At 51.7% G+C, this 18,143-nt stretch overlaps 1 protein-coding gene across 1 annotated transcript; it reads left to right on the forward strand.

Moving 5' to 3' along the window:
- PRF1 (perforin 1) lies at positions 1 to 5,782 on the forward strand. Its single transcript, XM_017548861.2, has 3 exons — positions 1 to 261; positions 1,975 to 2,517; positions 3,828 to 5,782. Exons 1-3 carry the CDS (start codon positions 50 to 52, stop codon positions 4,954 to 4,956), a joined length of 1,884 nt encoding a protein of 627 aa, XP_017404350.1. The 5' UTR covers positions 1 to 49; the 3' UTR covers positions 4,957 to 5,782.
- The last annotated feature ends 12,361 nt before the right edge of the window (positions 5,783 to 18,143 follow it).

Genomic DNA, 18,143 nt, shown 5'->3' on the forward strand with positions numbered 1-18,143 from the left:
AGCCCCCCGGCCCTCCTGCTCGCTTCCTGAAGGCTGTCAAGGGGGCCGGATGAGGGTTGAGGACAGGGTGGGTGCTGGTGGGAGGGGAGAGCATAAGGGACCTGTGACCACAGCTGGAGGCGGGGCAGGAAGCAGAAGTGATGTGAGTGGTGGCTGGGGTGAGGAGCCGCAGTGGGCTGCCTGGGGGCTGACACCACCATTCCAGGAGCCTCGGTGGGAGAGAATGTCTGCCTGTAGCCGCTTCTCTATATGGGACTCTAGGTAAGGAGAGAGCAGGGATTGGGGGGCCTGGGGCCCTGGGTGGAGGAGAAAAGCCTGATGGAGCAGGAAGTGCCCTGACCTATGAGACAAGACTCCTGGGTCACAATGGTGCCCATCACTAACTCACTGGGCATCCTTGTGCCCACCCTGGGCCTCAGTTTCCTCATGTGCAAAATGAAGAGGTAGTGTGCACAGTTTCTAAGGCCCTGCAAGTGCTGACATTAAAGCTTTCTAAGAGAGCTGGGAACAGGCTCTCTGGGAGGGAATACCATGAGAGTCAGGATGAAGGCTGAGGTCCCTGGATTAGGGTTATGACCATGCCTGCCTCCTAGCTGGGATGATCCCAGGGCCTATGAAGATTCCCCTGGCCTCTTTGCCTCCCTGGAGCGAGCCGTGCTGCCTGGAATTTCACCCTTCAAGTCGTGGCTTTGGGCAGGGCAGGGAGGCTCCAGCTATAATAGGGGCTCTCCTTAGGCTTCTTGTCTAGAATCTGTGGTACCCAAGGGAAAGGCCTTTGAAGAGCTCAGTTTGGATAAGTTTGGAGAAAGGAGATTCCAGATCATAAACAGGCCCAGGTGAGGCCCCAGAGATACCTTAAAGTAAGGAAGAATCTTCTAGACAGTCGTTGCTCATAGTAGGCAATAGGGAAGTCCCTGTCACAACCAAAGGCCACAGAGCTTGGCAGGGAGTGGCAAAGAGGGGAGGGGCAGCAGGAGGGGAGCCGAAGAGCAACCTTCAAGGCCTCTCTAAACACGAGATCAAAGGGTGTGGTCAGATCAGCACCTTTTTTTTTTTTGAGACAGAGTCTTACTCTATCACCCAGGCTGGAGTGCAATGGCAAGATCTTGGCTCACTGCAACCTCTACCTCCCAGGTTTAAGCGATTCTCCTGTCTCAGCCTCCCAAGTAGTTGAAATTACAGGTGCCACCACTATGCCTGGCTGTTTGTATTTTTAGTAGAGATGGGGCTTCGCCATGTTGGCCAGGCTGGTCTTGAACTCCTGAACTCAAGTGATCCACCCGCCTTGGCCTCCCAAAATGTTGGGATTACAGGCTTGAGCCACTGTGCGTGCCCAGGTCGGCAGCTTTCATTCTAGCATTAGGGCCGATGTTCTTCCATAAAGCTCAGAGGGAGGGCTCCAAAGGGAAAGTGGGAAGAATATGGGCAATACAGGACTTCATTTATCTTCCAGTTCTGTTAAGGGCTCAAGGGAGAGAGATTAGAGAGTGACAGAGACAGAGAAACAGAGTGAGAGTCAGGGTGGGCAAAGGGTGGCTTGTTCTGGGGCCAAAAATGACATTTTGCCAAAATGAAAGCTTCCTCAGGTCCCTCCCCAAACCTGCTACAGCTACTCTGTCCACTCTTCTGTGGCCAGAGCCCCCTCCCCACCAGCCACAGTTGTGTCTTGGGGACAGAGCCATCCACGTAGATCCCCAACAGACCTTAGGGAAATTCTAGCAAGTTGCTCCCTTGGCTGTGTGACCCTGGGCACGGCTTTTCCCCTCTCTGGGCCGATCTGTACAATGTGGGGGCTGGACCAGGCCTGTAAGGAACATTCCAGCTCTGACATTCATTGAATAATGACTTAAGAGATAGCTCAGCCCCTCACCTTCCCTGTTCCCTGATCATCCATGGCTGTGTGGGAAGGGACCAGTCCTCCGCAATCCCTCCACCCATGGCTTCCCAGAGTCCAAGTGCCCCCTGTCTCCGCAGCTCCATGGCGGCTTGCCTGCTCCTCCTGGGCATCCTTCTGCTGCTGCCTCTGCCCGTTCCTGCCCCCTGCCACACGGCCGCACGCTCAGAGTGCAGGAAGCACCACCACAATTTCGTGCCCGGTGCACGGCTGGCCGGGGAGGGTATGGATGTGACCACCCTCAAGCGCTCACTCTCCTCTCCAGTGGACACACAAAGGTTCCTACGGCCAGACGGCACCTGCACCCTCTGTGTAAATGCCCTGCAGGAGGGCACCCTCCAGATCCTGCCCCTGGCACTCACCAACTGGCAGGCCCAGGGCTCTGGCTGCCAGCGCCATGTAACCAGGGCCAAAGTCAGCTCCACTGAAGCTGTGGCCCAGGATGCAGCTCGTAGCATCCGCAACGACTGGAAGGTCGGGCTGGACGTGACTCCCAAGCCCAGCAGCAATGTACATGTGTCCGTGGCCGGCTCACACTCACAGGCAGCTAACTTTGCAGCCCAGAAGACCCACGAGGACCAGTACAGCTTCAGCACTGACACAGTGGAGTGTCGCTTCTACAGGTGAGAGCTGGGGCTAGCAGGTGGGGGGCTGGAAAAGGTGTGGGAAACTCTGGGTGGTCTGGGAGCCCTGGAAAGGCAGTCCTCCAATCAGACTTGGAGGCTGCTTCTACCAGGAAGAAACTGCAATCCTGGATCTCTGACTCCAGGTGATTCAGCCCTGTGGCCTCCTCTCATCCATGAGGTCCGAAATCTGGGAGAGCCCAGTGAGACACCCAGCAGAGGGAAAGTGAGTGAGGCCACGCCTCAGAGCCCCAGTAGAGTGCCATTTAGGTCTAGTGAGCACTCAACCCTCTCTCTCCTGGGCACACCAGCCTTCCATGGAGTCCTTCTTGGAGAGGGACAGAGGCAGGAGACCTGGCCGGTCTCCTGTGTGTCACCTTGAGCATCTCACTTTTCTCTGAGCCTCAATCATCCAATCACCCAATACTCGCATCTGCCTGAGTCTGGGCCACACTGCTAGGCTACCCTCGCCCCTGGGAGGAGGAAGTCTGGGACTCAGATTCCACATCGGAGAAAGGCACAGTATTTGTGGGCCAGCCCCAAGTCGCCTGCTCTGATTCCTCAGACCTGGAGGCCACGTTTCTTCCACAGAGAGGCAGAGCATGGCCCAAGCTGTCAGGAGCTCAGGCATGTGGGGCCAAATCCCGGGGAACGGACAGATGAAGGCCACATGACTAGGTTCCAAAGTTCAATGGATACCATCAGTGCAGGATCCTTGCTTTTATGTTCTTTATTTCTTTTTCTTAAAAAAAAAAAATATATATATATATATTTTATAAAAATATATATATGTATATATATATATATTTATAAAAATATATATATATGTGTATATATATATATATATATATATATATATATATAGAGAGAGAGAGAGAGAGAGAGAGAGAGAGAGAGAGAGAGAGAGAGAGAGAGAGAGAGCTGGTCTCACTATGTTGCCCAGGCTGATCTCAAACTCCTGGGCTCAAGTGATCCTCCCACCTCAGCCTCCCAAAGTGCTGGGATTACAGGCACGAGCCATTGTGCCCGGTCAGAATCACTGCTTTTATAATAAGAAAATTTAAAAGAAAAAAAATGTTATTTTGAAAAGGGAGAGAGAAAATACCTACACAGAGCCCTGAGGTCCCTGAGGGGTGAGAGTGGATGCATCCTGGCCAGCCCCATGCCACGGTGCTTATGCTCTGGAGCCAGGCCCCTGGGTTCCAGGCCTAATTCTGCCCACTTCCATGTGACCTTGAGCAGTCCTGAAGGAGTTATTGAATGGGGGAAACACTACCCTGGGCCCACCTGAGGTCTCTCTCTTCTGGCAGTTTCCATGTGGTACACACACCCCCGCTGCACCCTGACTTCAAGAGGGCCCTCGGGGGCCTGCCCCCCCACTTCAATGCTTCCACCCAGCCTGCCTACCTCAGGCTCATCTCCAACTACGGCACCCACTTCATCCGGGCTGTGGAGCTGGGCGGCCGCATCTCGGCCCTCACTGCCCTGTGCACCTGCAAGCTGGCCCTAGAAGGGCTCACGGACGATGAAGTAGGGGACTGCCTGGCCGTCGAGGCCCAGGTCAACATAGGTGGTCGCGGCAGCTCCTCTGCCGAATCCAAGGCCTGTGAGGAGAAGAAGAAGAAGCACAAGATGACGAACTCCTTCCACCAAGCCTACCGGGAGCGCCATTCCGAAGTGGTTGGCGGTCATCACACCTCCATGACTGATCTGCTGTTTGGAAGCGAGACCGGGCCCGAGCAGTTCTCAGCTTGGGTGAACTCGCTGCCTGGCAGCCCTGGCCTGGTGGACTATACCCTGGAGCCTCTGCACGTGCTGCTGGACAGCCAGGACCCGCGGCGGGAGGCGCTGAGGAGTGCCCTGAGTCAGTACCTGATGGGCAAGGCTCGCTGGAGGGACTGCAGCCGGCCGTGCCCACCGGGGCAGCAGAAGAGCTCCCGCGACCCGTGCCAGTGCGTGTGCCATGGCTCAGCCGACACCACCCAGGACTGCTGCCCTCGGCAGAGGGGCCTGGCCCGGCTGGAGGTGACCGTCATCCAAGCCTGGGGCCTGTGGGGGGACTGGATCACTGCCACGGATGCCTATGTGAAGGTCTTCTTTGGTGGCCAGATGCTGAGGACGAGCACCGTGTGGGACAATAACAACCCTGTCTGGTCAGTGTCGCTGGATTTTGGGGATGTACTCCTGGCCACAGGGGGGCCCCTGAGGTTGCAGGTCTGGGATGAAGACTATGGCTGGAACGATGACCTCCTTGGCACCTGTGATCAGACTGCCAAGTCTGGTTCCCATGACGTGAACTGCAACCTGAAACACGGCCACGTGAAATTCCGCTATCGCGCCACGTGCTTGCCGCACCTGGCAGGAGCCACCTGCCTGGAATATGCCCGCCAAAGTCTTCTGGGGGAGCCTCCAGGAAACCGGAGTGGGGCCGTGTGGTGAGAACAGTGAGCTTGGAGAGAACCAGTATGCTCGGACTGAAGGGTTCTCACAGCGGGAGCCAGGGCTGTCTTCATATTCCCATTAGACTGAGCCTGTCCAACCTGAGGCCCACTTGCGGCCCGCAATGGCTTTGAATGCGGCCCAACAAATTCACAAACTTTCTTAAAAAATTATGAGATTTCTTTTGCAATTTTTCTTTTAGCTCATCAGCAGTCGTTGGTGTTAGTGTATTTTATGTGTAGCCTAAGGCAATTCTTCTAACATGGCCCAGGGAAGCCAAAAGATTGGACACCCGTGAGACAGAGGGAAAGGGAGGCTCAGACTGCTTTTCTGGGAGGTGGCTGGGTTTACACACCCATCCCAATCCTCCCTGTCCAAACTGCCTGAGCCCTCCGCCATTCTCAAGCCCTGCAGTCACAGCTACATGGACCACAGCTTCAGCCAGGAACTGGGCAGATGGCCACGAGGCTGTTCTCACCAGGCTGCCCAGGTCTGGTCTTTTAGGACCCTCCCCTTGAGCCCTCTGGGGTGTGGCAAAGCCTTCATTGCCTTAGATGGAGCCTCTTCAGCCCCAGCTGCTCCGTCTTCTTTGCTCACAGTGCCTTGCCCCTCAGACAAATGGAGGCCTGCCCTGACCTGTCTCACCAGGTATGTAGCTTGATAAAGGGCCAATAAACATAATGTGATGGTGATCATCATGGCAGTGTTGTGGCAGAGGACAAGACGGGGCCAAGCAAACCCCAGAGATCAACTTCTACATTAGCAACCCAGAGAAAACAGGCAGGCAGGTAATGTAAATAAACTGCTTTTGCACTTCTGTCAGAAACGTGGGGACCCCAAATATTTTACCTTTTCATAACTCTCTGATTCAAGAAAGCAGCAGCATAAACGTGGTGAGAAATGGCAATAGGCATTCAGCCAGCTGGAAGACAGTAGGGCATGGTGAGGACTGTGGTGAAATGAAGGGCGCGTCTCTTACGTGTGTGGGGAGGGGCTGCAGGGCTGCTCCAGGCAGACATTTCATGCAGGAACCTGAGCCCACGCTGCCAGATCTAGCTTTTTAAAGTCAAACCCCAATTTGACTTCTAACTGTGGCAGTTAATTTCACTTTGTGAAAATAAACCTTTGTGGGAAAACATGGTACAAGCCAAAGAGAACACGCATGTGGGCCATAATTGATCCGGAAACATTACTTTCAACAGATCCATTGAGCACAAAGCTGAAAAGCTCTCCTCTGTCTCACAATTTCAAGGAAAGGGGCATTGGTTCCAACAAGGTGGGCTCTGTGGGCCTCCTGGACCTTGGATGCAGAAAGACCCAGAGTCTTGGGATACAACATAAGATGAAATAGTCCTTGTTTCATGTGCCTGGGACACAGGCATCAGCACACAGTCCCTTGGAGTAGGTGGCAAGATTCCAGGTGGTTTCCTGGACACGACTGTGCAAGCTATGCAGAGTCATTGTCAGAGGGCCCAGAGGAGCGGGCACAGCCCTCCTGACTCTCTTTGAAACTCCTTATAAACTAAGTTCTTTGAAGCTTGTGTGGGACCCATAGGCCCAAATGCCAAGCAGTGACATAACACTAACCATAAGTCCCCAGGTGGGGTAGGAGGGGTGAGCCAGGTCCAAAAGCCTGGGTGAAACTACTGTTACCACATGTTCCATTCAGGAGAGACATGGCTGCTGCAATCATTGGAAACAAACATGGGTATGGGCAGTACCCACCGCCCTGGGGGAAAGCAGGTTCACAGGGCCACGGCAGGTGTGGCTCAGGGAACGGCCCTGACAAGGGATAGGAGTCTTGCTCCATGTCTGTGTGATCAGTGACCTCCAGCAAGTCTCTCTGCCTCCTGCGCCCAGTTTATCCAAAAGGACAGTTTATTTGACCCCCTTCTCAGGACTCTCGTGAGCCTTCCTAGTGCTATGGGAGGGTGCTGAAAGTTCTTCTGGTTTCATACATAGGGAAACTGAGACCCAGCAGGAGGGAGGGATTTGGCTGTAGTCACAGAAGTTAGTGGCAGAAAGAGCCAGCCCTAGCTCAAGACCCAGCATGACATTTTCCTTTCCACCCCACCTGCACACTGGGAGGCTTTGGCACACCTGAGGCCCCCTGGCTTGTTTGGGGAAGTCTCCACTGTGCTAGACACCTTCCCTTTGCCCCTCAGCTCTTGTCCCCACCTGCTCCACCCTGCTCCGACCCAGAAGACTGACCTGCCTGATCCCTGTCAGTGGGCAGGAGATTAGGGAGGCTGAGTACAAATAGTACTTTGCTCCCCTCCATGTCCCTAGTGAGGTGGCCTTGGGCGGTTCTGTCCTTCATGTCACTGCACCTCTCCAGGGGCTCTCTGCACATCTTTCCCTTTCTTTTTTTTTTAGACAGGGTGTTTTTGTTGGTGGTGGTGGTGGTTTTTTTTTTTTTTTTGAGACAGGGTTTCACTCAGTCACCCTGGGTGGAGTACATTGGCACAATCATGGCTCAGCGCAACCTTGACCTCCCAGGCTCAGATGATCCTCCCACCTCAGTTTCCTGAGTAGCTGGGACTACAGGCACATACCGCCGTGCCTGGCTAATTTTTCTACTTTTGGTAGAGGCGGGGTTTCTCCATGCTGCTGAACTCCTGAGTTCAAGCAATCCTCCCACCTCGGCCTCCCAAAGTGCTGGGATTACAGGCGTGAGCGACCACACTCGGCCTGCACATCTCTTTCTTTCCCAGTTCTAGTAACTGCCCCTACCCCTTGTCCCTTCAGACCTAGGGCTGGAAAACTCTGCCACTGCTCGTCCTAAGACACTGCACTGTCTCTTCCACTCCCTACAGCTTAAGTCTGAATAACGGTCCACCAATTCTTTTTTTTTTTTTTTTTTTTTTTGAGACAGAGTTTCACTCTTGTTACCCAGGCTGGAGTGCAATGGCGCGATCTCAGCTCACCGCAACCTCCGCCTTCTGGGTTCGGGCAATTCTCCTGCCTCAACCTCCTAAGCAGCTGGGATTACAGGCACACGCCACCATGCCCAGCTAATGTTTTGTATTTTTAGTAGAGACGGGGTTTCACCATGTTGACCAGGATGGTCTCGATCTCTTGACCTCATGATCCACCCGCCTCGGCCTCCCAAAGTGCTGGGATTACAGACTTGAGCCACCTCGCCCGGCAATTCTTATAATTTGAATATGCCACTGACGTCCTGTTGGGACCCTGGATGACAGGGTCATTCTCCGTATGAGTTCTGGTGGGAAGCAGAGCCCACCTCCTGCTGAAGCTGAAAATGCCCAATTATTTCTTCCCAACCCTCCCTCATACCTAGGAAAGGACATGGGACTGGGGCTGCCAGTCAGATACAGCTGCCTAGGCTTGTGATTTCCTGAGAAGCAAGCACTGAAATGAGGGTTTGAGTGTAGGCAATTTATCCCGAGGTGATCCCAGGAAGCACCAGTAGGGGAGACAGGAAGTGGGCCAGAAGGGAAGGCAGCCAATAAAAAGTGAATTTTGGGCCAGGACGCAATGGCTCACACCTGTAATTCCAGCACTTTGGGAGGCCAAGGCGGGCAGATCACTTGAGGTCAGGAGTTCGAGACCAGCCTGGCCAACATGCTGAAACCCCACCTCTACTGAAAATACAAAAAAAATTAGATGGGCGTGGTGGCACATGCCTGTAGTCCCAGCTACTCGGGAGACTGAGGCAGGAGACTCGATTGAACCTGGGAAGCGGAAGTTGCAGTGAGCTGAGATCCTGTCACTGCACTCCAACCTGGGCAACAGTGAGACTCCACCTCAAAAAAAGAAAAGTGCATTTTTTTTACAAGTCATCACTGTGGGCAGCCGGAGCTGTCCTGGAGACAAAGGACATATTCCTCTAGCCGAGGGTTGAGGGAGCCTGGGTGTTGATACACCATGTGTGTCTGCTCCTGAACGTGAGTGTTAATTTCCCCTTACTCCACTAAAGGGGCAGGCAGAGCAGAGTTCAGTGGCCAGAGGAAACCCTCAGGGGAAGAGGCAGAGGCTGAGTCCAAATGCAGGGACCTGCGCTGAGAGGATGCTCTCCTTGAAATCTGGAGCTGCCATTGCAGGTAGAGGGAGTTCCTGGGGCTGCTGGTGAGTGTCTAGGGCTTATGGGGTCAGAGAAACAACCAGAGGTTCCCACTGGAGCAGTCCTGAGGCAAGATTTAGGGGAACTGTCCCTGGCTGCTCAGGCCGCCCAGCCATCCAGGTGAGATGTGAGATGCCCAATCAATGCATTCTTTTCTACTTATCTCATCCAGACATGGTCTCTGTTGCCTGCAGCTAAAAACCCCGGTTGACAACACCATCCCTTTCCCAACGCTAGTGGGGTCATGCCCTTTGAGCTACCACACAGTTGCCCCCCAGCCCCTCCCTCCCAATGGTAGGAAGCACAGAAGCAGAGGTCCATTCACATTCTCCATCATCTGACAGATTGTTACTGAGTGCCCTCTATGAGCCAGGTCCTGGGGCCCCTGAGGCCAGAAAGTCATGCCGAGCACCTGTTCCCTTGACGGCTGCATCCAACAGGAAGACAGACGTGGACATGCTGGAGGCTACAGGTAGTCAGGACGACATTCATTTTCATATGCACACATGGTCCAAGGGGTCTCTTCCAAGACTTAGGGCTGGCATTGACAACAACCCAGGTGTTTGCTTGTTTTTCAAAGACAAGGTCTTGCTCTATCGCCCAGGCCGGAGTACAGGGGCACTAGCGTAGCTCACTGCAGCCTTGACTGCTGGGCTCAAGTAATCCGCCCACCTCAGCCTCCTGAGTAGCTGGCATGCACCACCATGCCTGACTAATTTTTGTAGAGTCAAGGTCTCTCCATGTTTCCCAGGCTGGTCTCAAACTCCTGGCCCCAGGTGATCCTCCTGCCTTGGCCTCCCAAAGAGCTGGGATTACAAGTGTGAGCCACCGCACCTGGCCCCCGCTTTTGTTTCTTAAGCAGGTGCTGCAGCACCATCACCTCCCTCCATATACACCTTCGTGGTCCTGACAAGCCAGCACAGTGAGCCTGGTGTCCCTGATGTGTTTGGACAGAGGAGGGCCTGCTGGAGGGGGTGGGTGGGGGTGAGGGAGCGAAGGAGTTCCTTGTGGTGAGCGGGCTGCTGCAGCCTTGGGAGGCTGTGGTTCCTCCTGATCGCCAGCTTCTCCACTCCCCCAAGCCACTCCACATCCTGACGTCTGTCGCTTCCTCACAACCACAGCCTCTCCAGCCCAGGCCACTAGCATCACTTGCTTGGCCCGCTCTGCCTCTGGCCTCCTCACTGATCTCGGGGTTCACATGTGCTCCTCACTCACTCTGAAGCTGCGGTGATGCCAGTATGCTGCCCATATCCCCTCAGACCCACCCCAACCACCAGCCCCTGCATCTCTGCCCAAGGCCTATGCTGGGGCTCACTCTGCCTGCCCCATCAGGAGGTCAGAAGTATTTGAGAATTATGTCCATGTCTAACTGAGTCCAGAAAAACCTGCAAGCAGTGGATGAGGAAAGTTGGTGTATAAATGCCAACTCTCCCTGTCTGGAGAAAAACGGCAGAGCACCCGCCACACTGGCTCCCAGATTTCTACAGCAGGTGGAAGCTCCATGTGCACACAGAGATGACTTGCTTGACCACACACACCTGCCTGGCTGCCTCCCTTTCCTGTCTCACCACTGCACCTTCCCACTGGTATTTTCTGGAGTCACCCCCCCAGTGGAAATTATACACCCTTGGATCCCTGTCTCAGCATCTCCCTGTGAGGAAACCAGCTAAGACGCACATCTTTCTGTGCCATTGACTGGCTCACCTCTCTCTTGGCTCCTTGTAGCTAAGTCCTCTTCAACCTTCAGCCTTCAGCCTCAAAGATGACTTACTCCAGGAAGCCTTCCCTGACTGCCAGGTCTAGGTCATGCCACCCTCCACCCTGCTTCTGTGGTCCCCATATTTCCCCATCATAGCACTGTGAAGCCACAAGCCATTTGCATCTTACTCATGGTTGAATCAACTAGTCCAGCACCTGGCATAAATTTGATAAATGAAAAATATTGGATGGATGATTAGATGGAAGATGAATGAGTAGATCAATGAACCCCACCAAGGAATTTTCCAGCCTCTGCTTGAACTTCAGAGACAGAGTTTATTACCTCCTAAGGTAACTGTCCCACATTTAGAAGGTTCTAACCATAAGCCCTCATATTACACAGAAGAGTACCTCCTACACAGAAGGCTACACAGTAGGCTACCTGCCACAGACGCCTAACCTCTGCCCCTGGTTGTGGCTCAAGGATTCTATATATTTAAAGCTCTGGTTTTAGTCAACTGTGTTAGTCCTAGCTATTTGGGAGGCTAAGGCAAGAGGATCACTTGAGCCCAGGAGGCCAAGGCTGCAGTGAGCTATGATCGTGCCACTGCACTGCAGCCTGAGCAATCAAGTGAGACCCTGTCTCTAAAAATATATACATACATACATACATATATCATACATACATATATACACACATAAATCTCTGGCCCCGTCTTCAATGTGGTCAGGCAGAAGGACTACTGGGCTAATTCCAGTCCATGCAGCAGCTTCCCCTCACTCTCCTTCTGTGAAGGGGTCATGGAAGGGCCAGATACTGCCCAGAAGAAGGTGGACGGCCCCTCTTCTCCATAGCTGACAACAGAAGTGAGACCCCCTCCTGGGAGGGATGGATGCTCTTGGCTGTTTGCTCTTGATTATTGGTTCCTCAATAGACCTCATCACCAACTGACACCAAGGGGTCAGTTGCAGCTGAGGCAACTGTTTCTCTGGGCAAAGCTGGTGCTCACTGGCCTGGGCAGGTTCTGGCCACAGAGGGGCAAGGTCTACCACCTTAGCCAGCTCACAGGATCCCCTTCCCTCCCTTCCCCTCCACTGGTTGGTGAGGTTCTTTCCAGCCTTGACTTCCACAGTTCAGTTGACCACAGCACTCCTAGGGCAGGGGCAGGCTGAGCATCTGTCAGTTTCTCACCACTGAGGACAATAGGATGTGCATGTGACTGGTACAGTTGAGACCAAGGTCACAGGTGAGATTCTCGGGGGATGGTTAGAGTTAGTGATGCACTGAAAAGAGACAGTCTCAGTCACAGACAGGACCCTGGAGAGCAGCCAAGCACTGACATCCAACCTAACCCACAAATGAAAAGACCCCAGCCACATACTCACTGGAAACCCAGCCACAGAAACCAATCCAATCTTATGAATTCTGACTTTGGTCCAAGACAGACTCCTAACCTCAATCAGTTCTCTTGTACATTGCAAGAACATAAAACTCCCCCTCCAGAATCAAGTCCCCAGCTGTGAATGAGGGGGGCTGAAAAAGTGATTTCTTTGCAGCCTTCAGCTTGGAGAGTCTCAGCCCTGATCCCACAAGCTGTCTAGTCCCTCACACTCAGCAGCATGGCTTGGTGGGTCAGAGGTGCTTGAACCAGAGTGACTCCATCTTGAATGGAGTCTGGGTAAAATTAGGCTGAGACCTACTAGGCTGGATTCCCAAGAGATTAGGCATTCTAAGTCACCAGATAAGATAGGAGGTCGGCACAAGATACAGGTCACAAAGACCTTCCTGATAAGACAGGATGCAGTAAAGAAGCCAGCCGAAACCCTTCAAAACCAAGATGGTAATGAAAGTGACCTCTGATCATCCTCACTGCTCAGTATACGATAATTATAATGCATTAGCATGCTAAAAGACACTCCCACCAGCACCACGACAGTTTGCAAATGTCATGGCAATGTCAGGAAGTTACCCTGTATGGTCTAAAAGTGGAAGGAGCCCTCAGATCCAGGAATTGCCTGCCCCTTTCCCGGAAAACTCACGAATAATCCACCCCTTATTTAGCATATAATCAAGAAAGAACCATAAAAATAGCTGACAAGCAACCTTTGGGGCTGCTCTGCCTATGGAGTAGCCATTCTTTTGTTTCTCTACTTCTCTAAGCTTGCTTTCACTTTATGGATTCTCCTCAAATTCTTTCTTGCACGAGATCCAAGGACCCTCTCTTGGGGTCTGGACTGGGACTCCTGTCCGATAACAGGTGGAGCCAGCAGCCCTGCCCTCGCCAGTCTGCACAATGGATACATCCCATGAACAACACCATCTTTCGCATGCTGGAAGAAGCCCTGATCCTGTTAACTTTCTCTTCCCAAAGGCCCACGTATTCATCCCTGCCCAACGAGAACCAGACAGCTGCTGTTGTTTGGTGGGGCATAAGCAGAATTTTTGTTTATTGTGGGGCTCCAACTGTGTACATCTGCACTCATAGTTAATCTCCATAACAGCTGGTTCCCAGTTTCCTCTTAAAAGGACAGTGACGTCAGCTTGCTGGAGGGACACTGAATTTTTCCCTGGGAAACCCAAACTCTTTGGGAGACTCAACCTTCACAAAATGAAGGTGACCCTGAAGAAAACATATTTGTCTCTCTTTCCTCTTTATGACACTGCTTTTTCAAAAATTATAACAGTGAGAAAATCATGACAGTGAAAGAGATCTGATCTAACCAGTTCCCATCTTGCCTTTATCCTCCAAAGTGCCATTGGTCATTCCTGGGCTTGGGCCAAGCTAACTTTGGGAGAAATTTCATTTACAGTTTAACTGATACTAGCCATCCCCCAAAACTCAACTGCCTTATAAAGCTAACGAAAGACCATCAGGTTAGGAGGATGGAAGGAGCCAGAATTCTGCTGAGAGGTAGGCATAAACGATTAACCCCATTATTCCAGAGGGCACAGCATTTGCAACTTCCCCAATTACTCCTGCACTAACATCACCACTGAAGAGCACCACAGATGGGCCTTTTGAAACATTCTTTTAGACTCGCATTTCTGACAACCAGATGGCCCCCCCTGGACCCATGACTCTTGGCTCAGCTGCTCCTGTGGTCCCCACACAGAGGCAGACGCAACAAACATGAAGACCATTTTCCACACCTCTACAACTGCATCCCCAGCCAATCAGCAGCACCCATTCCCTTGCCACCAAACTATCCTTGAAAAACCCCAGCCTCTGAATTTTCAGGGAGTACTGATTTGAGTCAAAAACCTTCAGTCTCCCATTCAGCTGGCTCTGCATGAATTACACTCTTCATTGCTATTCTCCTGTCTTGAAAAACCAGCTCTCTGGGCAGCTGGCAAAATGAACCCATGGGGCATTTGGGGTTCACTTTGGCAGTTACATGCATTCACAGGAATCAGAGCCATCAGGCACTGGGACCTTGGCCCAAGGCTCCACCAGCGGCAGGAAGCAGTAATTGAGAGGGGACTTAGTTACCGCACACGCCTGTCCCACCACCACGGTAGTGTGGGTTCTAGGGCTTCATGTGATTTTCGTTCCATAAAGCATTTTCCAAGTTGAAGAAATGGAGAGAGACCTCACTCCCTTTCCCTGCCCTTCACTTCCATTATTTTTCTCTCACAAACACCAGAAGTAAAATACTAAAAAATTCTTGAGCACTTACTGTAGTGTTTTAAGGACTATACATGGAATGTGTGTTGCCTTACATGTCATGTAAATACATGTATATGTAACACATGTATATGTAACACATACTCGCTCCTTTAGTCTCCCCACAATGCTGTGAGGCAGGTAAGGTTGGTGCCAAAGACGTAATTGCGGTTTTTGGCTATTACTTTTAATGCCAAAACCCGCAATTACTTTACTTTTAATGGCAAAAACCACAATGACCTTTGCACCGACCTAATACTTATGCCCATTTTAGAAATAAAGTAGCCAGAAGGCTCAGGCTCTTCCCCTCACATTTGCCCGGAACTTTCTCCAGCAGCACACCGCAGGACACCTGGGTGCCTAGGTGTGCTCTGCGCAGCCTCCCCCGACGCCATCCCTTCCTGGTCCCCACAGCCGTCTTCAACATAGTGGCTGGAAAGGACTCACTTGAGGGGAATGTTCTTGGAGGGCAATCTCCCCATGCTACCCTGCCACTTGCTTTTTTAAAAAATGTGGTAAGATATACACAGCATGGTATTTTTCATTTTAACCATTCATAAGTGTACAATTCAGTGGTATTAAATGCATTCACAATGTTATGTAACCATCACCACTATCTACACCTAAAATTTTTCAGCATCCTCATCAAAAACTCTGCAGCCATCGAACAATGACTTCCCCTTAGCCTCTGGTAACCTCTATTCTGTTTTCTGTCTGTCTGAGTTTGCCCTATTCTAGGTACATCATATGAGCGGAATCATGCAATGTTTATCTTGTTTCTGCTAATTTCAGTGGGCACAATGTTTTCAAGTTTCATCCATGTTGTAGCATGTATGAAAATTTTATTCCTGCCAGGCACGGTGGCTCATGCCTATAATCCCAGCACTTTGGGAGGCTGAGGTGGGTGAGATCACCGGAGGTTAGGAGTTTGAGACCAGCCTGACCAACATAGTGAAATCCCATCTCTACTAAAAATACAAAAATTAGCTGGGTATGTGGTGGGCACCTGTAATCCCAGTTACTCAGGAGGCTGAGGTGGGAGAATTGCTTGAACCTCAGAGGTGGAGTTGCAGTGAGCCAAGATCGCACCATTGCACTCCAGCCTGGGCAACAGAGTGAGACTCTGTCTTTAAAACATAATAATAAAAATTAAAATTAAAAATGTTATTCCTATTGTGGCTGAATATATTCCACTGTATGTCTAGACCACATTTTGTTTCTCCACTCATCCGTCAATGGACAGACACTTGGGTTGTTTCCACCTCTGGCTATTGTAAATAACATTGCTGTGAACAGTGAAGGGCAAGTATCTATTTGAGTCCCTGCTTTCAATTCTTTTAAATATATATCAAGGAGTGGAATTGTTGGGTCATATGGTAGTTCTACGTTTAACATTGTGAGAAGCCACCAAAACGTTTTCCACAGCCTGCAACTAGCTTCATAGCTAGCCTCTGCCTTGGTCTTTCTGGGCCCACCTTCCCACCTGTGAACCGCAAATATCTGAGTGAGGTCTCAGTCAATTTAGAAAGCTTACTTTGCCAAAGTTAAGGGTGTGTATGTGTGACATAGCCTCAGAGGTCTTGGGCACATGTCCCCAAGGTGGTCGGGCACAGCTTGGTTTCTTATGTTCTAGGGAGGCATGAGACATCAATCAGTAAAAATAAGATGAATATTGGTTTGGTCCTGAAAGGCAGGACAACTTGAAGTGGGGAGGGGACTTCCCAGTCATAAGCTCATTTCATATGAAGAAATGAATGGCTGCATTATTTTTAGTTTCTGGTTAGCCTTTCCGAAGGAGACACTCAGATACACATGAATCTCAGTGAGCAGAGGGATAACTGAATAGAATAGGAGGCAGGTTTGCCCTAAGCAGTTTCCAGCTAACTCTTCCCTTTGGCTTAGTGATTTTGGGGTCCCAAGAATTACTTTCCTCTCACATACCCATCAGATCAAGGCATGACCAGGGGTCCAGCTCAGCTCCCCAGCATCAGGGAGTCCACCCTCCACTCAGGAGGGCCTTCTCGTCCTCCCCATACTGCCCTCCCTTAAACTCTCCCCTGGAGTGGAGGCCCTGGCCAGGAGGGGAGCATGGAAAGCTGCACGGATGGGCACCTATGCTGAGCCCTGGGATTCTCTCCCTGGTCCCAGACCCTTCTATTGATTCCTCTCTGTCTCCATAGCCCCAGTAGGGGCCTGGCCCAGCATACTGACGGATGAATGAATGAATGAATGAATGCTGACATGTATTCCCGCTTCACCTCACCCCCTCACAGGACTGTGAGCTCATTGAGAGTAGAGGCCACAGCTTGTTCATCCCAATATTCCCACAAAGCCTGGTCTGAAAAAAAAATTCACGAACAAGAAAACGTTTGTTGGACTAAAGTAAATTAAAATGACTGAGAACTGAGAACAGATTGTTGGAGGGGTGGAGGGAAGGAGAAAAAGAGAGCGAGAAAGTGGGGGAGAAAGAGAAATTCCAAGCCCTGCTGCTGAGAAGATGCTAAGAAGAGGTGGCGTGGATTCCTGTCCCCTCCCCTTCCATCTCCTCATTTCAGAGCTCCCTTGCAGGGAGGAGCAGCCCCCTTCCCACTGCTTCTCTCCCACCCAGAAAGGCCAGCTCTTCTCCTTTTGACCTGGAAACAGCTGGAGACTCACAGTTTGGAGACAGTATTTTTGGAGGAAGAGACTTGGCCCAGAGCCAGTCAAGGTTCCCTGCTCCGGCACACCTGCCTAAGAGGCATAAACTCATCATAAATGCCAAGCAGCTCAGGGGTTTTCATGTGTTTACCATTACTTACCACAGCCTACATGCCTACTGCGGGCCAAGCCCTGCATAAATGCTTGATCTCACTTTATTTTACCAAGAGCTTCTTTTACACATGAGGAAGCCAAGGCTCAGAGAGGTCTGATGGCTCGCCCAGGGTCCCCCGTCACTTAATTGCTGCAAAGGGTGGGGTTTGAACACACAGTGTCTGCAGCCAACGGCACTGGGTATGTCTTCGCCTCAGCTGCTGCAGGGACCGAGGCGGTGCCTGGGTGCCCTAAGTCACTCTTCTCCTCCTGGCCAGGGCAGAGGGACTCCTCATGGTTAACCTCCACACGGGTTAATCTGAGCTCCTTTAGCTGATGCTCACTACTTTCCTGGCCATTTGGAAGTGACTCCCGCAGGTGACATACAGCAACAGCTCTCCAGGGGGCAGAGCTAGGGACACTCACTGAGCAGCCCCCAGCTCCTATGCCTACTCTTGGGACCAGAAGAAGGTGGGCAAAGCTGGAAAGGGGAATTCCAGGGAGCTTGAAGGAAAAGTAAGGAGTGTGCCCTGAACACCTCCATGTCAGGCACCGTGCTGGGCATGTGGGGGGAGGCGGCCTCTCTGTCACTCCAATCCTCTAAGCTGGCAGTGAGGACCTCACAGGCAGAACAGGAGGATAACTGGCTCCAGGCCATTTGTGGATGGGCCAGAAGGCCCCACTCCCCAGCACTCACACCCTCCCTCTCTGGGGAGGCTGAGTGCTGAGGGAGTAGCCAGGTCTCCAGTCTGCCAGAAGCCCCTCCCACCACTAGCAGAGCAAGCTGGGCAAGGGAGAATGAAGAGCCCATGTCTAAGCCGAAGCCTGCAGTCTAGACATGAACATCCGTTTCTGATTTAAAAAACAAAATGAAAACGAGGTTTTCAGACCCCAAGATAGGGCCAGTGAGATGGCAAGGAATTATGTAACTTTTTAAAGAACCCAAATTA

The sequence above is a fragment of the Cebus imitator genome, unplaced genomic scaffold, assembly GCF_001604975.1.
Source record: "Cebus imitator isolate Cc_AM_T3 unplaced genomic scaffold, Cebus_imitator-1.0 Scaffold215, whole genome shotgun sequence".
In the NCBI taxonomy this organism is placed as follows: Eukaryota; Metazoa; Chordata; class Mammalia; order Primates; family Cebidae; genus Cebus; species Cebus imitator.

Coding starts and splice junctions, on each gene's coding strand:
- PRF1 (XM_017548861.2), top strand. CDS start 50: ATGAGGGTTGAGGACAGGGTGGGTGCTGGTGGGAGGGGAGAGCATAAG. Junction 262..1,974: donor TTCTCTATATGGGACTCTAG/GTAAGGAGAGAG, acceptor CTGTCTCCGCAG/CTCCATGGCGGCTTGCCTGC. Junction 2,518..3,827: donor GTGGAGTGTCGCTTCTACAG/GTGAGAGCTGGG, acceptor CTCTTCTGGCAG/TTTCCATGTGGTACACACAC.